The sequence below is a fragment of the Heptranchias perlo genome, chromosome 1 (genome assembly GCF_035084215.1).
Source record: "Heptranchias perlo isolate sHepPer1 chromosome 1, sHepPer1.hap1, whole genome shotgun sequence".
NCBI classification, from domain to species: Eukaryota; Metazoa; Chordata; class Chondrichthyes; order Hexanchiformes; family Hexanchidae; genus Heptranchias; species Heptranchias perlo.
The window spans coordinates 192,092,592-192,116,761 of record NC_090325.1 but is presented as its reverse complement, the minus strand read 5'-3'; the positions used below and the strand labels follow the sequence as shown (position 1 = coordinate 192,116,761).

Sequence of the window (24,170 nt, the reverse complement as noted above, 5' to 3'; positions counted from 1 at the left end):
GGCCTAACCAGTGATTTGTAAAGGTTCAGCATGACTTTCTTGTTTTTGTATTCAATGCCCGTATTTACAAAACCAAGTATCCCATACGCTTTCTTTACCGCCTTATTAACTTGCATTGCCACCTTCAAAGATTTGTGAATACACACCCCCAGGTCCCTCTGCTCTTGCACCCCCTCAAAGCAGAACCATTTAGATTATACCATCTCTCCATGTTGTTCCTCCCAAAGTGCATCACTTAAATTGCATCTGCTCATTTGGATAGAGGCCGCTGGCAGAGTTTATATTAGCCTAGTTCAAACCAAGGCTGTAGCAGGAACCAGACACTGGACATGTTCACTTACTTGCAGGTATTGTTGACTGACTCTTCAGGGCAATGATGGTGACAGTGGCACCACAGATCCCTCCGAGGAGGTGTAGATATAGTGCTGTCACCATAGTCCTTCTTGTTTTCTACGCTCAGCTTCCCTGTACTTCGTAGCAGCATGTTGTCAAGACGATTACCTGAAAGAAGAGTTTAGTTATTAGGCTGGTAAAAGAATGTGGGGCAAACACCAGTGCAGCTGAAGGACCGAGCTCAGAAAACAGGGGAGACATTAGACCTTGGGTCTCAAGAATGTCTCACTGTTGCAGATTTCAGAACAGTAGTTCTCTCACCTCAGAGTCAGAAGGTCATCGGTGCAAGCCCCCAGTGGAGCATTGAGAGTGCTGCACTACCAGAAGTGCGGTCTTTCAGATGAGACGTAAAACTGAGCCACCGCCTGCCCCTTGAGGTAGTCATGAAAGATTCCAAGGCATTATTTGAAGAGCAGCAGGGTAATTCTCCCAGTGTCCTGGTTCAACATTGGTCCCTCACCCAATACCAAACAGATTAACTGGTCATATATATCTATTTATAGTACATAGAATTTATAGAACAGAAACAGGCCATTCAGCCCAACCAGTGTTTATGCTCCACACAAACCTCCTCCCACTCTATTTACTTCATCTCACGCTATCAACATACCCTTCTATTCCTTTCTCCCTCATGTGTTTATTTAGCTTCCCCTTAAATGCATCTATGCTGTTCGCCTCAACCACTCCATGTGGTAGTGAGTATCTATAATCTATTCAAAGTTTCACAGTAGTGCGCGTCCTATGCTGACAGGAAGGTTCATGCCATGTTATTTCCATCACTCCTTCGTGTCACACCTGGGAGTTAATTTAAACTCTAAAGGTATATGTTAGGCATTTATACTTCACATCATACTTGCCTTTCAGTCCTTCCAATACTAGGTGGCGCTACAGTGCTATGGTCCATAGTACCAACCATTTCAAGATCCGCCCCAATCCCCCTCAACTGATAGAGTCCTCGCGTCGCCACTCTCTCCCACATATGGCCCGCCACCTTGTGCCTTGGCTGCTGCTTCTCATCACCCTACTCCCTCGGGTCTCGATCGCTGTTTATCTTCCCACCACCCCCTTCAAGTCTGTTCCATCGGGGTTCATTCACTATCTTCCTGCCACAAAGTAAAACAGCAACAAATCAGTACGGAGGGGCAAAGGAGTGTGGAAAATGCTTCCAGGTCCTCCCTCTTCTCCCCACCTTAAACTAGCATAACCTGCGAGTCATCGTGAGCGACATTATTGGAGATCTGCTAGAATATAGTGAAAGATTTTGCATCTGGAATGTTTTGTGTCCATCACATTTTGAACCTCATGCTAGCGTATATGCAAATTTCTATGTGGCGCAGGATTATGAATATTAAATATTAGCCACACGGTAACAAGTCATAACGAAGAGGTAGGCCATACATCAAGGGGAAGGAGGTACATAAACGTCCTGTGAAATGCTACCAAAGACTGGTGAACATGACCATTAAGGATTCATCAATACTGCCAATAATAACAAAAAAAGGAAAACCAATGTAATAACCAAAAATGTTTTTGAAAACCCATCGAGCTGCAGTATTACACACGCCACTTATTATTGGAAACTTATTATTGGAAAATAACTTTTGTAACCCAATAAAGACAAAAGGAAAAATACAGCATTTACAAGCAAATGTTTAAACTAAACCTACATTCTGGCCTCTTGCGCATCCCTGATTTTCATCACTCCACCATTGGCGGCCGTGCCTTCAGCCATCTGGGCCGTAAACTCTGGAATTCCCTCCCTAAACCTCTCCGCCTCTCTATCTTCCTTTAAGACGCTCCTTAAAACCGATCTCTTTGACCAAGCTTTTGCTCACCTAAAATCTCCTTGTGTGGCCCGGTGTCAAAACTTGTCTGATAACACCCCTGTAAAGCACCTTGGGATCTTTTACTACATTAAAGGTGCAATATAAACGCAAGTTGTTGTTGTTACACAGTAGTATTTTTTTTGTATTTAAAACATGTCTTAACATTTTCCGCCATAGGCCTACACCTCTCTGAGAAGCCTAGCATTTGAGTTCATGGACCGTCACTGTTAGCTGAAGAGACTCAACAAGCTAGCAAGCTATGATTCTTGGGCATGCAACTGCGCCTACAAATACCAAACAAGCTGGCCATTCACAGAGTTGCTGCTGTTAATATGTCCTGTCCTCTCCTCCACTCCTTCCCCTGCCTACCCACCATTAACTAAATTCTGCCGGTTCGGTTGTGCAGAGGAGCCACTGGATTTCCTGTTCCCCCCTCCACCTCCAACCCCCACCCCCCCCCAGATAGGCAGGCTGCTTTTCAGCTCATACAGCGATCACTGATTTTATGATAACGAGGCCTGATCCGTGCACAGTTCCGGTCTCCATATTATAAAAAGGATATAGAGGGTGCAAAAAAAGTTCACAAGGATGACACACCTGAACTGAGAGGATACACTTACCAGGAAAGGCTGACCAGGCTGTAGAAAAGAGATGGCTATGGAGCATCTTGATGGAGGTCACTAAGATTATGAAAGGGTTTGACAGGGCAGGGGTAGAGAAAATGTTTCCACTTGTGGGGGAGTCCAAAACCAGAGGCCATAAATATAAGATAGTCACTAATAAATCCAATAGGGAATTCAGGAGAAACTTCTTTAACCAGAGAGTGGTGAGAATGTGGAACTCGCTACCACAAGGAGTAGTTGAGGTGAATAGTGTAGATACATTTAAAGTGAAGCTAGATAAGCACATGGGTTAGATTAAGTAGGGAGGAGGCTCATGTGGAGCATAAACGCCGGCATAGACCAGTTGGGCCGAATGGCCTGTTTCTGTGTTGTAAAATTCTATGTAACCCGATGATCATCAAAATCAAACCGGACCTTCCTCTGGCGATATTAGGCGGGTGTCGTGATCGCCTTGGGTTTTTAATCTTGTGGTTTTTTGCCTCTCCTGGGGAGATTACATGGCTGTGCGGGGCAGGCTTAACGGACAAGATGGTCTTTTCCTGCCCGTCATTTTTCGTATGTTGGTCATTCAACTGTGGAGGGAGGTTCTGATAAAAAGTTCTGAATTTTAAGTGGCGCTGCCCCAATCTACGCTCGACACCGAGCATTCAAGAGACTTCGAAGCCAGGTCACACTAGACGTTGAGCCTGTGATGACACCCAAATGCCACCTCACACTCAACATATGGCGGGAGCACATGACTGCCTTGCTCTCTGCATCAGGTTGCCGAGCTGGCGACCGATCAGTTCGAACTCGGCCCTGTGCATCAATGTTTTGCTAATTGATATTAAGCATGGTGTACAAATTAAAACAAAGTCACTAAAGCACAGGGGAGAAGGTCAAACCACACAACAGTGTCTGCTGCAGCAACACCTGCTTCCCAGCGCCAATTGCTGCAGCTTCCAAAGGGAACGTTCCAGGAACTGAGTCTATTCATGTACCCTGGCTGCTCGCCTCACAAAAACACCCAGGACAACATTTGTCCTTTTCTTTCCGCCCACATCTCTTTCTCCCTCCTTTTGTCTTCTACGGTTGTCCACCACCCCCTTTCTAAAACAGAGTTCCACAGTTGCCGTTATCCTCTGGCTCATCGCCCAATGTGGCCATTCCTCTTTGCGAGCCCAGAGCCTTTAGCTATCTGCTCTCCCCGACCCGTAATATTCCACCCATTAAAGGGAAACGGAGCTGAAAATCAACTCCTGGCGAGCAGAGGAGTGGGATACCGCAGCCTGAATGTCGCCCCTGTGCTTTCTGACCTGCACTGGCTCCCAGTCCGGCAACCCCTCGATGTTAAAATTATCATCCTTGTTTGAAGTTACAGAGATAGCAGAGAAGCTATCTCTGTAACTTCCTCCAGCCCTACAACCCTCCGAGATCTCTGCGCTCCTCCAATTCTGGCCTCTTGCGCATCCTGCATTTTCGTCACTTCACCATTGCCGGCCGTGCCTTCAGCTGCCTAGGCCCTAAGCTCGGGAATTCCCTCCCTGAGGTTGGAGGAGGGACAGATGAAGATAGTTTGAGTATGGATGAATTTGTAACTTCTTTTAAAAATCTGAATTACTGAATTGAGGTTATAAATGTTACTTTTAGGATAGTAGGAGGGGTGGGGAATTCTCATGTGGCTGTTTCTCAGAATTTTTTTGTTGGTATATGGTTGATAAGAAAGATTTCATAGAATCATAGAAAAGTCACAGCACGAAAGGAGGCCATTTGGCCCATCGAGTCCGCGCTGGTTCTATGCAAGAGCAATCCAGCTAGTCCCACCCCCCTACCCTATCCCCGTGGACCTGCACATTTTTTCCTTTCAAATACTTATCCAGTTCCCTTTTGAAGGCCATGATTGAATCTGCCTCCACCACCCCCTCGGGCAGTGCATTCCAGATCCTAACCACTCACTGTGTAAAAAAGTTTTTCCTCATGTCACCTTTGGTTCTTTTGCCAATCACCTTAAATCTATGTCCTCTGGTCCTTGACCCTTCCGTCAATGGGAACAGTTTCTCTCTCTCTACTCTTTCTAAACTCTTCATGATTTTGTATACATCTATCAAATCTCCTCGCAACCATCTCTGTTCCAAGAAAAACAACCCCAGCTTCTCCAGTCTTTCCACGTAACTGAAGTCCCTCATCCCTGGAATCATTCTCGTAAATCTCTTCTGCACCCTTTCTAAGGCCTTCACATCTTTCCTGAAGTGCGGTGCCCAGAACTGGACACAATATGCCAGTTGTGGCCGAACTAGTGTGTTCTAAAGGTTCATCACGACTTCCATACTTTTGTACTCTGTGCCTCTACTTATAAAGCCCAGGATCCGGTGTAATCATAGAATTACACAACATAGAAGGAAGCCATTCAGCCCACTGTGCCTGTGCCAGCTCTTCGAAAGAGTCCCACTCCCCTATTCTTACCCCATAGCCCTGCAAATTTTTCCTTTTCAAGTATATATCCAATTCTCTTATGAAAGTTGCTTTTGAATCTGCTTCCACCACCCGTTCAGGATGTGCATTCCAGATCATAACTTGCAGCGTAAAAAAAAAATTCTCCTCATCTCCCCTCTGGTTCTTTTGCCAATTATGTTAAATCTGTGTCCTCTGGATACTGACCTTCCTGTCAGTGGGAAACAGTTTCTCCTTATTTCCTCTATCAAAACCCTTCATAATTTTGAACACCGCCATTTAATCTCCCCTTAACCTTCTCTGCTCCAAGGAGAACAATCCCAGTAATAGGTTTGATAGACTATAATATTATAACAGAAGTAAAAAAAACATCCAATTAGAAAAGAGAAAATTATAGACTTAAATACTTAACAAACAAGGAAGAAGATTAACCAACAGCTCAACAATCATGGGATAGATCAGGTGGTGAAGAATGGAAAAGGAGAAGGCACAATAAGAACACCACAATGCACTGATTATCCCATGAGGCAACAGGATCAACAATGAATTAAGATTATACAGACAAGGTGAAAAAATATGCTCACTGTCCATATTCTCCTTTATACCCCCTCTTGAGGGCACTAAAGTCTGCAGTTCTACGAGTCCCAGCTACCCATTGGTATCATGCCCAAGGAGACATTCACTTATGTACTCAGATAGTGAATGCTTAAGAGGAGGAGGAAGAAAAGGAGGAGGAAGGAGAGCAACAACGAGCATTTATACAGCACTTTTAATGTAGAAAAATGTCCAAGGCACTTCAAGCCACAGCAAAGAACTGTCCACAAATTGCCACTAAGTTGAGACTCTCACTCAGAGAAACAGGAAAATACACAGAGGTGTTCTTCTGAAGTTAGGGGTTCGGGCACATTGCTGGAGCAAAGCAGAGAGTTTAGGCAGCTTTATTCTGCCGCTGGCTTTACTAAATACATGTCCTCGGAGTGTTTGATGCTCCAACTGGGTGGCCAAAGGGGAGAGTCAACTCCACTCCCCAGCATGGACACTTTCATGAGCATGAGAATTCACTGAGAAAATATCAACTGAGAACAAATGAAACATGCTCATGAAGACATTTCATCAGTGAGATTCAAAGAGGTATTTAACACCTGCACTTTTTGTTATCTCACAATAGTTTCCTCCTGACATCTTAAAGCAGCTTTAATATTCACACGCAAAACATCAAAGCAAAGTTAATATTTTATTACAAAAACTAAAAATATAATATTTTTTCATCCTTGTGATGCAAAGAGAGTATAGGGAAAGTATGAAATATTTGTTTATGTTAAGTTAACGTTGATCATCTACAATACGGTCAGTGAAAGATAAATAGGTTTTGCTTCTTTGCCCATTATACGTTTTATTTCATTAGTGGCTAATAACTTCCATTAGTAAATGTTTTCTCCCACTAAGTCATCAAGCTCAAAAATAGACAAATAAGCAGGGTAAGAAACCACTGACTCATTTAATGCTTAAACGTTGGATTGAAGAGCAGTGGAGCAGAAGAGTGAATGCAAGCTTACAGACTAAAACATTCCATGTGCTATTTGGCTCATATCCAGTTCCAGCTATGGTCTGTCCATAAGAGGTTTGATAATCAATAATGAGAATAATAAGTATTAGCAGGAGCTATGTTTAAGTCAAACCTCCAACACAAGCCCAAAATGAATTTATGGAACACATTTCATTTGTCTGATGAACCATTCTTCAAATCGATTCATCAGGTTAATGGACAGTTAGTGATTTGGCAATACAGTTCTATCATTGGATTGTTGATCTGATCTAGCATTATGGATCATTTTACCCAAGATCTTGATTTAAAAAAAATTCAAAAGCATTGCCAGAAGATGTAGTATTTGATGCCACACAAACTGGCCAAAGCAGGGTCACGACAGCAGAGTTTTTGGAGCTGGAACACAGTCTGGGAGAACATCCTACAGTGGAGGCTGGAGCCCCTATAAAATACGCCGAATATAAAAATGGCATCAGAAATGGTTTCCCGCACCAAGTCCCATTCACCCATCACCTCTGTGCTCACTGACCTACATTGGCTTCCGGTCCAGCAACATCTCAATTTTAAAATTTTCATCTTCGTGCTCATATCCCTTCATGGTCTCGCCCCTCCCTATCTCTGTAACCTCCTCCAGCCCTACAACCCTCCGGGAATTCTGCGCTCCTCCAACTCTGGCCTCTTGTGCATCCCCCAATCCCTTCGCCCCACCTTTGGCGGCCGTGCCTTCAGTGGTCTAGGCCCTAAACTCTGGAATTCCCTCCCCAAACATCTCCGCCTCGCTCATCTCCTTTAAGACCCTACTTGAAACCTACATCTTTGACCAAGCCTGTTCTAATATCTCCTTCATTGACTCGGTGTTAATTATTGCGATTATACTCCTGCGAAGCACCTTGGGACGTTTTACAATGTTAAAAGCGCTATATAAATGCAAGTAGTTGTTGTTGCAAATACAGACTAAAAAAAAGTGGCATTTATACTATTATCTAAAAAACTGGTTTGTGTTAGGAAACAGATGATTTTCTGGTCACCACAAAATATTGCAGCTCCTGGAGTATTTCATGTTGAATGTATTCCAGTGTGTGCACATCCATATTGATGGAATATGAATTATTTTACCTCACTGAATGTTTTTAGACAAGCATTTGAGGACTTGCAACTGCAAGGTGCAATTTATTCACTGAGAGACCTCAAAAAAGTAAATCCATCCAAATGCATTTGAAGGCTTTTTTCAAACAAAAGAAAAATTGTAGGTCTACCAGATCCTTTAAGATAATAATACGGTATTTGATTACCAGCAATGGGCAAGAATATTTTTGCAATGTTCAAATCGAAGCTGATTCAGCTTTGGGTCCATGTTAATAGAAGTGATTCTAAGTAAAGATAAATGAGGAGCTCATAACCTTGCAGGTACGATCTGAGTTACAACAATCTTTTGTGCAAGGGAGACAACATCTAACCTTGCTTCCTCTAGTGAAATATCTTTTGCTCCACCGACATAAAATGAAAAACAGCTTTCCCTAAAATCTTAGCACTAGCCTTTAAATAAAACAACTGAGCTCCCTCCAGCACTGCTGACTGCTCGGTGATAACATGCACGCGAACCATTGTTTCCTTTAATGGTGTGAATTATCATTCCACTGGACAGTAAACACATCATTCACTCCTGGGAAATAAACTCCATCTATCTAACGCCTCCAAAGCACAGTACGGATCATCTCCGTTAAAAGGAATGATACTCACAAGTCAAAGCTCCACAATAGTCTTATCCTGCAGTTTCCAGAACTGTGACAAAGGTCCAGTTGGGATTTTTTAAAATTATTTTAACTCTTTGCAACTTAAGTTTGAAAATTTGCCTATATATTGCTGACCTCTCAATCTTGGCCATTTTCCACATGATTCCTTTCTTCTTGGGGGACTGGGTTCCCGGGGGGCATGACACTTTGGCACCTCAAAGTTCGCACTCAAACCCTCACCCATGCTTTTCAACCATGAAGTAAACTTGTTGCAGGTCAAAGCGGTTTTATGCACTAATACAGCAATTCCCAAACTATTTTGACGTCCGGCCCGCAGTAGTGAAGGCGAGCACTCTCGTACCCCCCACCCCCCCCTATAAATGTAAACATTAGATATCTGTTGATAACTTACAAAGCATAAAACAAAGTTCAATAAATCACAAGTATAAAAATAAAACATACTGTTTTCCTAATGGTACTGGCTCCTACCCTACAGGTCTTTATTGTAAAGCAGCGTTTCCCAAACTGTGGGCTCCCCCACCACCGACACGAAGAGGTCGGAAAAATTAAATATTTTCAGAATAAACGATGTTGAGGTGTGTCCCAAAACGAACACATTTGCCCGTGCTCCCTACGCCCTACATGTGTCGCGATTTGGGACACGGCTTTGGGTTGCGATATACTACTCACGTGACCGGGGAAGATCCACCAAATGGTGATGACGTCGCTCCGAAAATGACCAACGGGCTGAGTTGTTGCCGTTTGGTGGGACTTCCCCTGTCATGTGAGTGGAGTATCGCAATCTAAGGCCGTGTCCCAAACCGCTACGGGTAGGGTGTAGGGAGCGCGGTAAAAGTGTTCATTTTGGGCCACACCTCAACTTCGTTTTTTCTGAAAATATTTTATTTTTCCGATCTCTTCGCCCGCCCGCCCCCACCCCCCCCACTTTGGAGCCCCACAGTTTGAGAAACACTGCACTAATAGAATCATAGAATCTTACAGTACAGAAGGAGGCCATTCGGCCCATCGTGCCTGTGTCGGCCCTTTGAAAGGAGTTATCCAATCAGCCCCACTCCCCTGCTCTTTTCCCCATAGCCCTGCAGTTTTCTCCCCTTCAAGTATTTATCCAATTCCCTTCTGAAAGTTACTACTGAATCTGCTTCCACCGCCCTTTCAGGCAGCGCATTCCAGACTGTAACAACTCGCTGCGTTAAAAAAATTCTCCTCATCTCCCCTCTGGTTCTTTTGCCGATTACCTTAAATCTGTGTCCTTTGGTTACTGATCCTTCTGCCAGTGAAAACCGTTTCTCCTTATTTACTCTATTAAAACCGGCCATGATTTTGAATGCCTCTATTAAATCTCCCTTTAACCTTCTCTGCTCTAAGGAGAACAATCCCAGCTTCTCTAGTCTAAAGTTATTGTGACAATGATAAGCTAGGGATCTTCCAGGACCTCACAGAGGTAAGCTTCCTCTGGGCCTTACCTTGCTCTGCCGCCCTAACTCAGCCGAAGTTCAGCGGAACCCCTTGCTTACGTGCGAGAGAAGGCCGCGAGGAAATTCGCCCCTCCTCCCCGGTCTACGAAATCAACTTAAAAAAGGACAAAAATTTTGCAACCCCATTTTAATGTCGCGGCAAATGAATTTGAATCAGTGACAGTGCTTCCTGATCCACCTCGCTACAGTCATTAACGAACCCGATCCTGGAGAACTCCTTTAATGAGCTCTTGTTAATTATCTAGTTTAAGGTGATAAAAGAACCGGAGGCGAGAGGAAGTCAAGTTTTTTTTGACACAGTGAGTTGCTATCATCTGGAAATGCACTGCCCGGAGCAGATTCAATAGCAACTTTCAAAGGGGGTATTGGATAAATACTTGAAGGGGAAAAATTTGCAGGGCGATGGGGAAAGGGCAGGGGGGAGTGGGACTAACTGGATAGCTCGACGGGCCGAATGGCCTCCTTCTTCGCTACACCGATTCTATGATTCTAGTTTTGACCATTCCGCCTCCATGTTATCAGCACAGCTAACATCAGGCTTAGCAATCCCAGTCTGCCCTTCTCCTTTTCAGACAGGCAAGGTAATTTTTTTTTAAACTGGTGAGCCAATTAATTTTAAATGCCACCAAATAAATCACTCAGGAGTTATCATAATAAAAAGTGAACAGAATTGTTTTTGGGTGAATATACAAAATTCATTTGCTTTTTTTTCTTAATTTTTTTAAAATAGGAACATAGGAACAGGAGTAGGCCATTCAGCCCCTCGTGCCTGCTCCGCCATTTGATAAGATCATGGCTGATCTGTGATCTAACTCCATATACCCGCCTTTGGCCCATATCCCTTAATACCTTTGGTTGCCAAAAAGCTATCCATCTCACATTTAAATTTAGCAATTGAGCTAGTATCAACTGCCGTTTGCGGAAGAGAGTTCCAAACTTCTACCACCCTTTGTGTGTAGAAATGTTTTCTAATCTCGCTCCTGAAAGGTCTGGCTCTAATTTTTAGACTGTGCCCCCTACTCCTAGAATCCCCGGAAATAGTTTCTCTCTATCCACCCTATCCGTTCCCCTTAATATCTTATAAACTTCGATCAGATCACCCCTTAACCTTCGAAACTCCAGAGAACACAACCCCAATGACCTTAATGAACGCCTGTAAAATGTAATTCAGTGACTCATGGATTCAAACCTATATGAGTCCGGACCTATCTCCTTATTGGAGTTATTGAGTCACATCACGAAGGAAGCATTTTGTCTCTAATCTCAAAAACTACTTTGATCGGCACAGATTCATTCTACAACAACAACTTGCATTTATATAGCGCCTTTAACGTAGTAAAACGTCCCAAGCTCCTTCACAGGAGCGATTATCAAACAAAATCTGACACCGAGCCACGTAAGGAGACATTAGGACAGGTGACCAAAAGCTTGGTTAAAGATGTAGATTTTAAGAAGCGTCTTAAAGGAGAGGTAGAGAGGCCGAGAGGTTTAGGGAGGGAATTCCAGAGCATAGGGCCTAGGCAGCTGAAGGCACGGCCGCCAATGGTGGAGCAAAATAAATCAGGGGATGCGCAAGAGGCCAGAATTGGAGGAGCGCAGAGATCTCGGAGGGTTGTAGGGCTGGAGGAGGCTACAGATGTAGGGAGGGGCGAGGCCATGGAGGGATTTGAACACAGGGACGAGAATTCTTTTGCTGTAACATCAACACAAATCTCTGCCTTAAATTTGAATAAAGCTGACTGCCAAGCTCCAGTAGTGCCTCAGCTCCAGTATCTATCAAGTATTGAGCTTTCTGTTTCTTCCTGTTCCATAAATGTTTCCATCTGTGTTTATACTTAGGCCACATACACGTGAAATGAATGCTAAATCATGTCCTTCCAATATAAAAATTAATTATTCACTTCACGAGCCCAGATATGCAACGACTGATACAATCATGGTCGAAGATCTTAAGTGACAAAGCCACACACACACACACACACACACACACACCCTTCCAACTAATACACTGAAACACCACCTTCTCCAGCCAAGCTGTGAATCACCGTCAGTGTCTATATCTTAAAAAAGAGAGAATAACAACACTCCGCTGATATCCATGGATCACATCAACTTACCTCTCATCAAGATACACAGCTCTTCTTACAAAACCTTGTTATCAGAGGAGAATGGATAGTGAACTCCCATCGGTGCAGACGGGACATGCCATACTCAAATACCGGCAGACTGCAGAATCATAGAGTTAATCAATGAAGACTGAACCAGGGCATCATGAAACCAGAGTCAGGGACTTGAATCTTGGCCAAAAAATATGACTAGGTCACAGAAGGCACCACTGACAGACCGTCTGTGACATCTGGTAGGTAAACAGCGCGTTAGGATAACAAGCAAAAAAAAAACCCTTTGTAGAGCTCCAAATTAATTGCTTTCATGAAACAATGGTAATCAATTTTAACCACAGACTGCAGGGCATGATTTGTTGAATTTACTTTCAGTTGCTAAAAGCATTTCAGTGTTTTTGAAAACCTCAATGTATCCACTCACCTCCGCTGCAAAAAGGACAGCACTGCATTCATCGCAGTTACCGGAACAACAGCTAAAGAAAGGCATTAGCCAGCTCTGGCAGGCTGTCAAGTTCACTAAGGGATCCTTTACTTTTCTGGATTGTTTAAAGATGTAAAGTGCATATTCCTTTTTTTTTTATTCTTTACGTTCCAAAAGGAACGCATTGTTTCCTGCAAAAATCTGAGGTTGTGGAAGGGAGAGACGGAGACTGCCTCGCCCGTCATCTAACTGAAAGTCTTTTTCAGCAATCACAATATGCACACCTTTCCATCAGGGTTGCATCTCTCAAAATGGTTTTTCATTTCTAATCATAGAATGAATCGTAGAGCACAGAAGGAGGCCATTCGGCCCATCTTGCCTGCGAAAGAACTATCCAACTAGCCCCACTCCCCTTCAAGTATTTATCCAATTCCATTTTGAATCTGCTTCCACCACCCTTTCAGGCAGTGCATTCCAAAATATAACAACTCCCTGCGTAAAAAAATTTCTCCTCATGTCACTTCTGGTTCTTTTGCCAATTACATTAAATCTGTGTCCTCTGGTTACTGATCCTTCTGCCACTGGAAACAGTTTCTCCTTATTTACGCTATCAAAACTCTTCATGATTTTGAACACCTCTATTAAATCTCCCTTTAACCTTCTCTGCTCTTATGGAGAACAATCCCAGCTCCTCCAGTCTCTCCACGTAACTGAAGTCCCTTATTCCTGGTACCATTCTGGTAAATCTCCTCTGCACCCTCTCTAAGGCCTTGACATCCTCTCTAAAGTTTGGTGCCCAGAATTGGACACAATGGGCTTGATTTTATAATGGTGGCAGGTTGACAGTGGGGGGGTGAAGGTGGGTGTGGCAAATCCACATGAACAAAACTTACCATTTCTGATACGATCGCATGTTGATTGATGCCATCAGGAGCTGCAATGCAATGGGGGTGGGGGAGGGTGAGAAAGAGAGAGAGTGAGACGTCATCCGGTGCTGGAACGGAAGACTCCTGGGGGGGGGGGGGGGGTTTGGAAGATCCCGCACTGGACTGGAAGACCGGGGGGGGGGGGGGGGGAAGGGAGAGGGAAAGATCGGGGGGGGGGGGGGTGAGGGGGGGACATGGAGGGGTGAAGAGGGGGACATCGGGGGGGTTGAAGATCGGGGTTGAAGAGGGAGTCATTGGGGGCAGGTCGGGGGGTGAAGAGGGCGACATCGGGGGGGGGGGGGGGGTTGAAGATTGGGGGTAAAGAGGGAGTCGTCGGGCGCAGACCGGGGGGGATGAAGATCGGGGGTGAAGAGGGGGACATCGGGGGGGGTGAAGGGGGGGACATCGGGGGAAGATCGGGGCGTGAAGAGGGGAACATCGGGGAGGGGTTGAAGATCGGGGGGGTGAAGAGGGGGACATCGGGGGGGGTGAAGGGGGGGACATCGGGGGAAGATCGGGGCGTGAAGAGGGGAACATCGGGGAGGGGTTGAAGATCGGGGGGGTGAAGAGGGGGACATCGGGGGCTGAAGAGGGGACTTGGGGGGGGTGAAGAGGGGGACATCGGAGCAAGGGACATCGGATATCGGAGCAGGGTGCAAAGGTAGGTTTATTTAGTGTTTTCACTTCCTTCCATGGTGTTTTATTTAATTTATTTAGTTTCTTGTTCCCTGATCCGGCCCAGGTTTCACCAGGCGTGAATCAGAAGCGGTGGACTAGCCGCCCAGGTAAGTTAAAAATCTTTCTAACTATTTAATCTGTCACAGATAAAGTGCCTTGTACCTCAATGAGGTACATTTGGCTCTTTAACTGTCATCCCGCCGGCTTTAATTGTCGGTGGGACCTCCGCTTTCGGGACGCCCGCGTGCACACAGGTGGGTCCCTGGGAAACTCGGAAGTCGGCAGGTTGGAGCCGGCTTCCGAACCTGAATGGGATCTCCGCGATTTTCGGAGCCCCTCCCCCCCCGTCCCCAATGCACCTGCAACTACCTCCTAAAATCACCCCCAATATTCTAGCTGGGGCCTAACCATTGATTTATAAAGGTTTAGCATAACTTTGTTGCTTTTGTACTCTATGCCTCCGTTTATAAAGCCCAGGATCCTGTATGCTTTTTTAACAGCATTCTCAACTCGCCCTGCCACCTTCAAAGATTTGTGTACGTACACCCCAGGGTTCTCTGTTCTTGCACCCCCTTTAAAATGACACCATTTAGTTTATAATTCCTCTCCTTATTGTAATAACGAATGGGATCAAGTAGCAAGAGAACACACCAAACTGGACATTAATTATTTTATCTGTAGTGAGTGTAACATTCTCCCCCCAACTTCTTCTGCATTTTCCAAGTGGATATCCTCACACCATCCAGACATGGGACGACATGCAAGCAACTTGTCCTGAAGCCACTCCGGAACTGGCTGCCGGGAAATGAACAAGGCTTAGCCCAGGGTGACTCTTCCTTTGACCTCCCCTTGTTTCCCCTCCCCTCCCTGAGGGGGATCCGCAAATCTGTGCGCTTCCTAACGACATAGCCGAGACTCAATGGTTCGGGTTCACACCCCAACTACATTGGCACAGCATGGGAGTGCTCCATTACGTTGCACGATTAACCAGAGAACATTTCTTAATTGATAGTATCTGCAGACCAAACTTTGCAATAAAAAAAAAGGTTGATCCTAATTTCTTTTAGGGGGGTTAGTGGAAAGGGCATCATTTTGAAACGCTAGGCCACAAAGTGTTAACTGTATTGTACAGATGGGAAATTAAACTTTTTTTTCGAAGTTTAGGGGCTTGGGACAGGTTTAGCTGTTTGTGTTGTGATATATTCCTAAGTGTGAACGAGGATGGTTGGTGGTGAATGAAACACTTTCCAAGTGACAATAAAGTACAAGGCACTTCTAAATTAGGTATAGGTTCCGCACTGTACCAGACTTCCTTAGATGGGCCTGAACATTAAAAGTATGACAGTAGCATTCCCTCCCCCTTCCCACACACTCAATACTGCTTGAACTTTCCGAGCACTTGAACACCTAGGCCTCTCTGAACAGAAGTCCCCCACTGTTAGAGTTGATGTGGAGATGCCAGTGATGGACTGGGGTTGACAATTGTAAACAATTTTACAACACCAAGTTATAGTCCAACAATTTTATTTTAAATTGCTGGACTATAACTTGGTGTTGTAAAATTGTTTACAACTGTTAGAGTTGCCAAACTTGGGGAGCTTTGCTTTACGTTTTATACCCAGCGGTGATTTTCAGCAAGGACTTTTATAAACGTCAGCTCTGCTGGAGGGAGAAGGTCATGGAGAGTAAATCATCAGCCGTGGCTCTGGTGGCAGCACTCTCGCCTCTGAGTCAGAAGCTTGTGCGTTTAAGTCCAACTCCAGAGACACTCCAGTGCAATACTGAAGGCAGTGCTGCACTGGCAGAGGAGCCGTCTTTCGGATGAGATGTTAAACCGAGGCCCCGTCTGCCCTCTCAGGTGGACGTAAAAGATCCCCACGGCCACTGTTCGAGGAAGAGCAGGAGAGTTCTCCCCGGCGTCCTGGCCAATATTTATCCATCAAGTAACATCACTAAAAACAGATTATCTGGTCACTATCTCATTGCTGTTTGTGGGACCTTGCTGAGCGCAAATCGGCTGCCGTGCCTCCTGCATTACAAGTGACTACACTTCTAAAGTACTTCATTGGCCGTAAAGAGCTTTGGGACATCCTGAGGTTATGAAAGGCACTTTATAAATGTAAGTCCTTTCCTTTTACAGCTTCTGTCCTGAAGGTTGGGGTCTGTTGTCCAGCGACAGAAGAGGCTGCCTTTGGTCCCCCGCGATTCTTTATGCATGATCCCGCAGAGCGGGTACCAGCTACAGACCTAACGGCGGGCTATTTCCTACGCACTTTCAGTGGAGGTCCAGGAGCAGCTGAGAGGAAATGTCCGGCCTTTTTATTATATAAAAAGAGGTGGAGACGAATGATACCGTGCCTTAAAAAAACCTTGTGCATACAGCACTCAAAATTTTATCAGCTATTTTTTTGTACCACAGGCCTATTAGAGGTTATTAACATTAATTCTAATTAGACCCATCTGAAACTGGTCTGAGACCTATCAAGCTCACTTCAGTTAGGACCCTGTCAATCAGCAAAGACTGGATACTTTCATACTTCACGCTTGCTATTTTTTTAAAAAATAGGTAAAGATTATCACTGGCTTTCTTAGAAAAAAGTTTTTCTGAACCACTTTTTAAAAATCATATGCAGCAAATGTGCTTTGTGCAACAGCAGTTATCAGAAAGAGAGCAGCAATGTTGAAGGAAAAGGTCTATGATGTTACAATATTACCAGATATTGTTGCAATCGTGGATTCACAGAAAACACCTCATACAATTAGCAAATAATAAAGTCAAATTATGGGTCCTTTCACCATTTTCATCAGATCTGCAAGTGCCATCAGCATCCCCTGTAAATTAAACATAAGACACTGCTGTCACTTAAATTATTAACATCTCAGGTTTACGTGGTTGACTTCTCGCTGAGATTTAAAGGGCCAGAACCACACCGTAGGCTGCATTCATATTGGCTTACAAAAGCAAACTGATCCAAGGTTATAACATTCACAACTTCCCACTGCTCTTTTTTGGCTTTGATTCATCGAATGATACAGTGCAGAAGGAGGCCATTTGGCCCATTAAGCCTGTGCCAGCTCTTTGAAAGAGCTATTCAATTAGACCCATTTCCCTGCCCTTTCCCCAAAGTCCTGCAAATTTTTCCCCTTCTCAGTCCGTTGATTCTCTTTCTGCAAGTCTCCCCCAACCCCAGGCTGACAGACACGGGAGTCAAGAATCCGGCAACACAATCAATATAATCAGGGACCACTCTGCTGCTCTCCAAGTTGTCGCGGGTAGGTGTTCGTGACTTCGGGAAATCATTCCTATAATCCACTCATGGCAACGTTTCCACACACAATGCAGGATTCCTGCAGAGAGGGCTGTGCGACTACCTGAAACCAATTCCCCTTCTGAAATCACGGGCAAAAAAAAAGAACCATCAACAGACATGAGCCAAAAGCCATCGAGAAACATCTGCAAATGATTGTCTCGACCCAGAGGAAATTCTCACCCAAGACTTAAAACAGCTCAGCATTTTAAATGAGCTCGATTACGATCGTAGTGTGTGGGTGAGAATAGGACTGGATGTGAATTCCATCTGCTGGCAATGTGTGGCGAGGAGGAACACATTCCTCCATCTCCTATGGGAATGCCCTGAAGTTCTTGAAAGGGCAGGCAAACTTCTGAAGGTGCATATCGGCCTGAAGAGAAAGTTATGAGTCCCGGTGCATCCAGCTTTGTTATGCATTATGTGGGCCAGACTTTAGAAACAACAGATTAGTCCTTGCCATAATTTATTGGCTGCAAAACATATCTTACGCAAATGAAGACTCAATATTTTGCAACCTCTGGAAGAGGCAATTCAACATTGATTTTGTTGGGAGAAAATTACACAGTAAACTGGAGGAGATCAGGAAGCGAAGGGAAAGGCACATTGATTGTGTTGAGTACCTAGCACCTGACAAGCAAAAGTGAATCCCTTTATACAAAGATAATATATAGAAGTTACAAAACGGAAACAGGCCGTCCGGCCCAACCAGTCCATAGCGGTGTTTACCCTCAATGCAAGCAAATAGTTCTAATCATATTTACCCACCCTATTCCCACATCCCTTTTCGTTCATCTACCTATCCAATCTAATCTTGAATGTTGACATAGTTTCTAACCTCGGAAGTGAATTCCACAGCCTCACAAGAAGCTTCACCCGCCCTCTTTAAACCTCTTACATTTAATATTGCGTCTATGGTCCCTCTTTACAGACCCTCTCAACTACTAGAAACAATTCGCTTCTATAGTTTTAAACGCTTCTATCATATTGCCCCATAATCTGCGCTGTCCTAGCAAAAAAAAAAACTTCAATTTTTAGGGAAGAAATAAAGTGAAGACAGGAATTGAGCTAATCATTCATAAAGAATGGTAATCCACGCTGACATTTAAAATACTGTTGACATCCTTGCTCAATCACTGCAGTTTAATACAAATATCATTTACTTCATGTTCAGTTTGATGGCCCATTTCTGTATGACCTCTTATACCTCGAGTAATGGTTGACCTTATTATCTTTAATGCACAATTCATAACTGCTGGCCATATAATGGAAAGAGAAAAAAAAACAACTTTAAAAAGAAAAAATGTAATGTTATAAACCAGAACTAATAGGCTGCATTATATGACATGCTGTAATTCAATCAAAGTTTGATCATGGTTCATAAACTGCCCACGTTTTGTCACTGTGGTTTATGATATCATCGGAACTGCCTGACTGAATGACAGCACTTCCTGCAGAATATCTATTACCCTAGTCTCTTTCTTCACTCAGTCCTCGGTTTTCTTTATTGACTAATGATTTGCCACTTTTTTAAAAAAAAACTTTCAATCTTTCCTTATTTACTTTACTAATTCATTCTTCCCACATACTTTTTTTTAAAAAAGAAACTGTTTTTTTCGTTTGTTCCTTTCTTTCCCTTTGTCGCAATTAACCTTTTGCGTGGTTACCTGGCCACAATGCGCCACAAATGCTTTCGGGAGTCCCGACATTGAAAGACACAAGTTATCTCGCACTGTTCCTGCGGTTTGTAGATGCCAAGAAAAACACAACAGCCCAGGAGGTTGAATAAATAAGCACACTGTGCTCTGGACCAAGGGAATAACAAATAGCTGAGAGATTCAGATAGGTAATCCTGATGAATGGATGGTCTTTTGCCACTGAGGTTTAGCTGTTCTTGAAGGAGGATTGCCAATCCTCCAGGATTGTCCTGGAGTCTCCAGGAATTAAAGATTAATCTCCAGGACGCTGCTACAAGCAAATTCCAGGAGATAAAAAAAAAATCACAGGGACATTAAAAAAATTCTCTTTGAACGCTTCTGTTTATTAGTTATAAAAATATCGGACACGGCGAAAAAAAGTCAAGAATCATCCAATCGGGTAACAAAGAGTCTATTCACTTTCCGATTGACGTGGGAAAGCGGGACACCGTCAGGATGGATGTGTCGGGCGGCTAATGGGGGGGTGGGGGGGTGGGGCAATTGGAGGTCATGTGATGACACCTCCGGGAATACGTCCAACCAGAGTTGGCGACCCTACCTTGAAGACTCGCTGGAGACTGGTGGTACAGTATGAAAGGGAAGCTGATCTAATGCACTCTTCTTCACTTCTCAGATTGTCAAGCGTTTAGATTTAGCCCAAGGGAAAAGTATGTGACGGTGTTGTCATGGTGACGACTGTTGCCAGCAACAAGTATGTTTAGTTTCATTCTTTCATGCCTCCCACGAACTTGAGTCAACAGCAGAAACGGAGCAGATTTTGAATTTAACTCTGCAATGTTAACTTCCAAGTGATGCTGTCAAGGTCCTTTTTCTGAGTTTTGGGGACCATGCTGTCCTATCACAGCATTGCAGAGCGCCCATGACAGAAATTGCCCAAACCTTTTGGGACTCTAAGGGAATCAAGGGATATGGGGATCAGGCAGGAAAGTGGAGTTGAGGTCAAAGATCAGCCATGATCTTATTGAATGGCGGAGCAGGGTCAAGGGGCCGTATGGCCTACTCCTGCTCCTTTTTATTATGTTCTTCTGTATCCGATCTAGCAGCTCTGTGCTGTGGTACTGGACAAATGTTGAGCTTCACCTCCCTAGCATTAGTCACCATCATCAACACCAATAATTTACTTGTTTCTTCCCCTAGGACCCTTGATTTCATTGCCTCGTTGTATTAGATGGTGAACCATATAGAAAGTTACAACACGTAGTTGGGCCATTCGGCCCCACTAGTGTCAACAATGAAACAAGACATGGAAGGCGTCAGAATGCTGTTCCTATATCATTTAAATATTCTAATGAGGCCCCTGCCCCCAGCCCGCTGGAAATGCAAGTCATTAGCGAGTAGGCTGCAGACCCAATGTTACGGAGATTGTCCAGTATTTACATCTAGCCCAGGGAAAAGTATGTGAAGGTGTTTTTCCTAATCCCAATGCTCCCAATGCATATCTGCAGCATCTGTAGCGATCTCAGGATGTCCAAAAATGCTTTACAGCCAACAAAGTATTTTTGAAGTGTAATCACTGTTGTAATGTAGGAATCGCGGCAGCCAACTTGTGCACAGCAAGGTCCCACAAACATAATGACCAGGTCATCTGTTTTTTTTAGTGATGTTGGTTGAGGGATAAATATTGGTCAGGACTCCAGGGAGAACTCCTCTGCTCTTCTTCAAATAGTGTCCTGGGATCTTTTACATCCACCCGAGAGGGCAGAAGGGGGTCTCGGTTTAACGTCTCATCCGAAAGATGGTCAGAGTTTACTGTGTATTGTCAGACAATGAGGAGAGCGGGATAATTAACATGGAGGCTAGTTTCCAATTTCAATATTTCTGGTTTTCAAGTACTTTGCTCCTTTTCCGTTTAGATAAAATGAAGAAAAAAATGCCTCCTCCTGGATCTCGTGTGCTAAAGCTGTATCCCAGATGTGCGACTGCCTCGGGTTCAGCGTTAAGTTATGTTCCAGTGTCTACTGATAGAAGTATATTTCACTGCGGGAAACACATAATAAAGGTCATCTGGAAATAATTCACATTAACCCAATTTACATGGAGTCATTGTGTGACAAAGACTACTTCTTGTTGTTGATAACTTTTAACAACTAGTTCACTGGATTATGTGATACATACATAGAATTTACAGCACAGAAACAGGCCAATCGGCCCAACTGGTCTATGCCTGTGTTTATGCTCCACACGAGCCTGCTCCCAACCTGCTTCATCTCACCCTATCCGCATATCCTTCTATTCCTTTCTCCCTCATGTACCTACCTAGCTTCCCCTTAAATGCATCAATGCTATTCGCCTCAACTACTCCTTGTGGTAGCGAGTTCCACATTCTAACCACTCTCTGGTTGAAGAAGTTTCTCCTGAATTCCTTATTGGATTTATTCATGACTATCTTATAATTATGACCCCTAGTTTTGGACTCCCCCACAAGCAGAGACATTTTCTCTACGTCTACCCTATCGAACCCCTTCATAATTTTAAAGACCTCTATTAGATGCAGTGACAGGCACAAATCATTGTCCAGACTAAAAGGCAGGATAGAGGAATCTGTCGAGTGGCTCCAAAAAAAGAATTGATAGAAGATTAATCAACGGGAAGTCCGAGCTTGCTTGAAGCTGGTGTTGACAAATCATGCTGATTAAGCTGGCGAATTAATTGTTTGGTATTGCTGCTAGGTTTGCGGCTGCCCACTCACATCAGCTCTTGGAAAATTCCAGAACTAGTTGTTACTGCTGACACTTAATGACAAAACAAAAACCTACCGTTATGATAAGATCTGCTCAGCAATACATCAAGTAATGTCGATGAACAATTTGTTCTAGTTTGTTAAATGGATTCAAGCTAGTCAATAAAGAATTCAACAATATTGACTTCATGTAATAGGGTCACTATGAACATTAGGCCTTTCACAGAGTATTTATTAGCTTGACAGCATCTTGAAAGTGCCTCCTTATAAAAAAACGTCCATTTGGGGCTGCTTGGCAATTTAAGCTTACATGTGTTACTCTAATTTGCCATTTGTCCAACAACCCATCTGTGCTGCCATCCTGTTCTCAGATGGCAGTCCTGTGAACTACCACAGAGTTTCTTTGGACTCTGTTGACAAAACATAGAACTGCTCGCTGGGCTAATCCTGCACCTGTGAACTGTTATTCAGCAGTGAAAAAAAGTGCTATTCGCATAGCCCTCCGTTTAATGCGATTCAGCTGCTTTCTAAGCACTCTTTGTCAGAATCTCTTTGATTTCAGACGGGCAAGAAATTTATTCCACTCAGGCATGTCTGTGGCAAATTGTTAGATTAGGTGCAAAAAGGGAAATTTGGAGAACTGAGGAGAGAAAAGAAAAAAACGAGAGGAAGAGAAGAATTTTCCATTTATTAAGTACAGAATTGGGGACTGTGAAGAATGACTTGTGAGACTAATTTTATCGAGTGATACAAACCACAACATAAACTATGAGAGCAACAGCATCATATGGACTCTGAGATTCAATTACAGTCTTTTATTCCCTCTGCATGATTTTTTAAAATATAGATACACACACACACACACACACACACACACCCCACATAAATGCACGCGTACCTGCAGAAACTCTTTTGCTCTCAGTAGAATTCATTGATGCATTTAAGGGGAAGCTAGATAAACACATGAGGGAGAAAGGAATAGAAGGATATGCTGATAGGGTTAGATGAAGAGTGGTGGGAGGAGGCTCGTGTGGAGCATAAACACCGGCATGGACCAGTTGGGCTGAATGGCCTGTTTCTGTGCTGTACGTTCTATGCAAGAGGAATTTGGTAGTGCAATTAAAAGTTAAGCTTTTTGCGGGTGATGATTTAAGATCAACCCTAGTGTTTGCTGGGAGCCTTAAGAGGAATTGTACCAGGGTACTAAAGGACTGTCAATTGTGACATAAGTAGAGCTTCCATCATACGGGAAATTTCTGCAATGTTTTATATACATGGTGACAACTTTACATACACAGACGGAACGTGTTTAGAAATAACTAGATTTCCGGTGGAAGCTGTCTTTCCGTGCTAAACTACAAAATGAAGCCCGGAGGCACAGTTGTCTGAGAAAACATGGGCAGGTTCTTTGATCTATAGATGAGCCATGATGTAGAAGCTTTGTCCTAGATGCTAATTTAATTATGTTTGGTCAACTTCAGTTATTGGAGAGACTAGAGAAGCTGGGATTGTTCTCCTTAGAGCAGAGAAGGTTAAAGGGAGATTTAATAGAGGTGTTCCAAATTATGAGGGGTTTTGATGTGAGTACATAAGGAGAAACTGCTTCCACTGGCAGGAGAGTCAGTAGCCAAAGGACACAGATTTAAGGTAATAGGCAAAAGAACCAACAGGAAGATGAGGAGAATTTTTTTTAAATGCAGCGAGTTATTATTGAATCCCCGATTTTGTTCACTCCATCATTGGTGGCCGTGCCTTCAGCTGCCTAGACCTGCTGTGGAATTCCCTCCCTAAACTTCTCCGCCTCTCTACCTCTCTCTCCTCCTTTAAGACGTTCCTTAAAACTTACCTCTTTGAACAAACACTTGGCCACCTGTCCTAATTTCTCTTTATGTGGCTCGGTGTCAAATTTTGTTTGATAATCGCCTCTGTGAAGCGCCTTGGGACGTTTTACTACGTTAAAGGCGATAAAATAAATGCAAGTTGTTGTTGTTGTCGTTGTTGTAGGCCCCACGATGTGAAATTAACCAGCAACTAGATGGAGCTTCCATGTTCAACCTCTGACTGGTTCATCTGTGTCTAAAGCAGCTTAATTAGCAGTCCCATTTGGCCCAACAGGTCTATACCGTTGTTTATGCTCCACACGGGCCTCCTCTAGCTTCCCCTTAAATGTATCTATGCTATTCACCTCAACTACTCCTTATGGTCGCGAGTTCCACATTCTAACCACTCTCCGGGTGAGGAAGTTTCTCCCGAATTCCCTATTGGTTTT

The 24,170-nt window shown here is 43.9% G+C and overlaps 1 protein-coding gene across 2 annotated transcripts in view; it reads right to left on the bottom strand.

Annotated features, from left to right (window-relative positions):
• bmpr1ba (bone morphogenetic protein receptor, type IBa) overlaps positions 1–24,170 on the bottom strand; it is a 127,690-nt gene that overhangs the window by 44,845 nt on the left and 58,675 nt on the right. For both annotated transcript variants that reach the window (XM_067994490.1, XM_067994491.1), the window contains one exon: positions 342–501. In XM_067994490.1, coding sequence (XP_067850591.1) covers positions 342–501 — 160 coding nt within the window. The remainder of the gene's footprint in view (positions 1–341; positions 502–24,170) is intronic.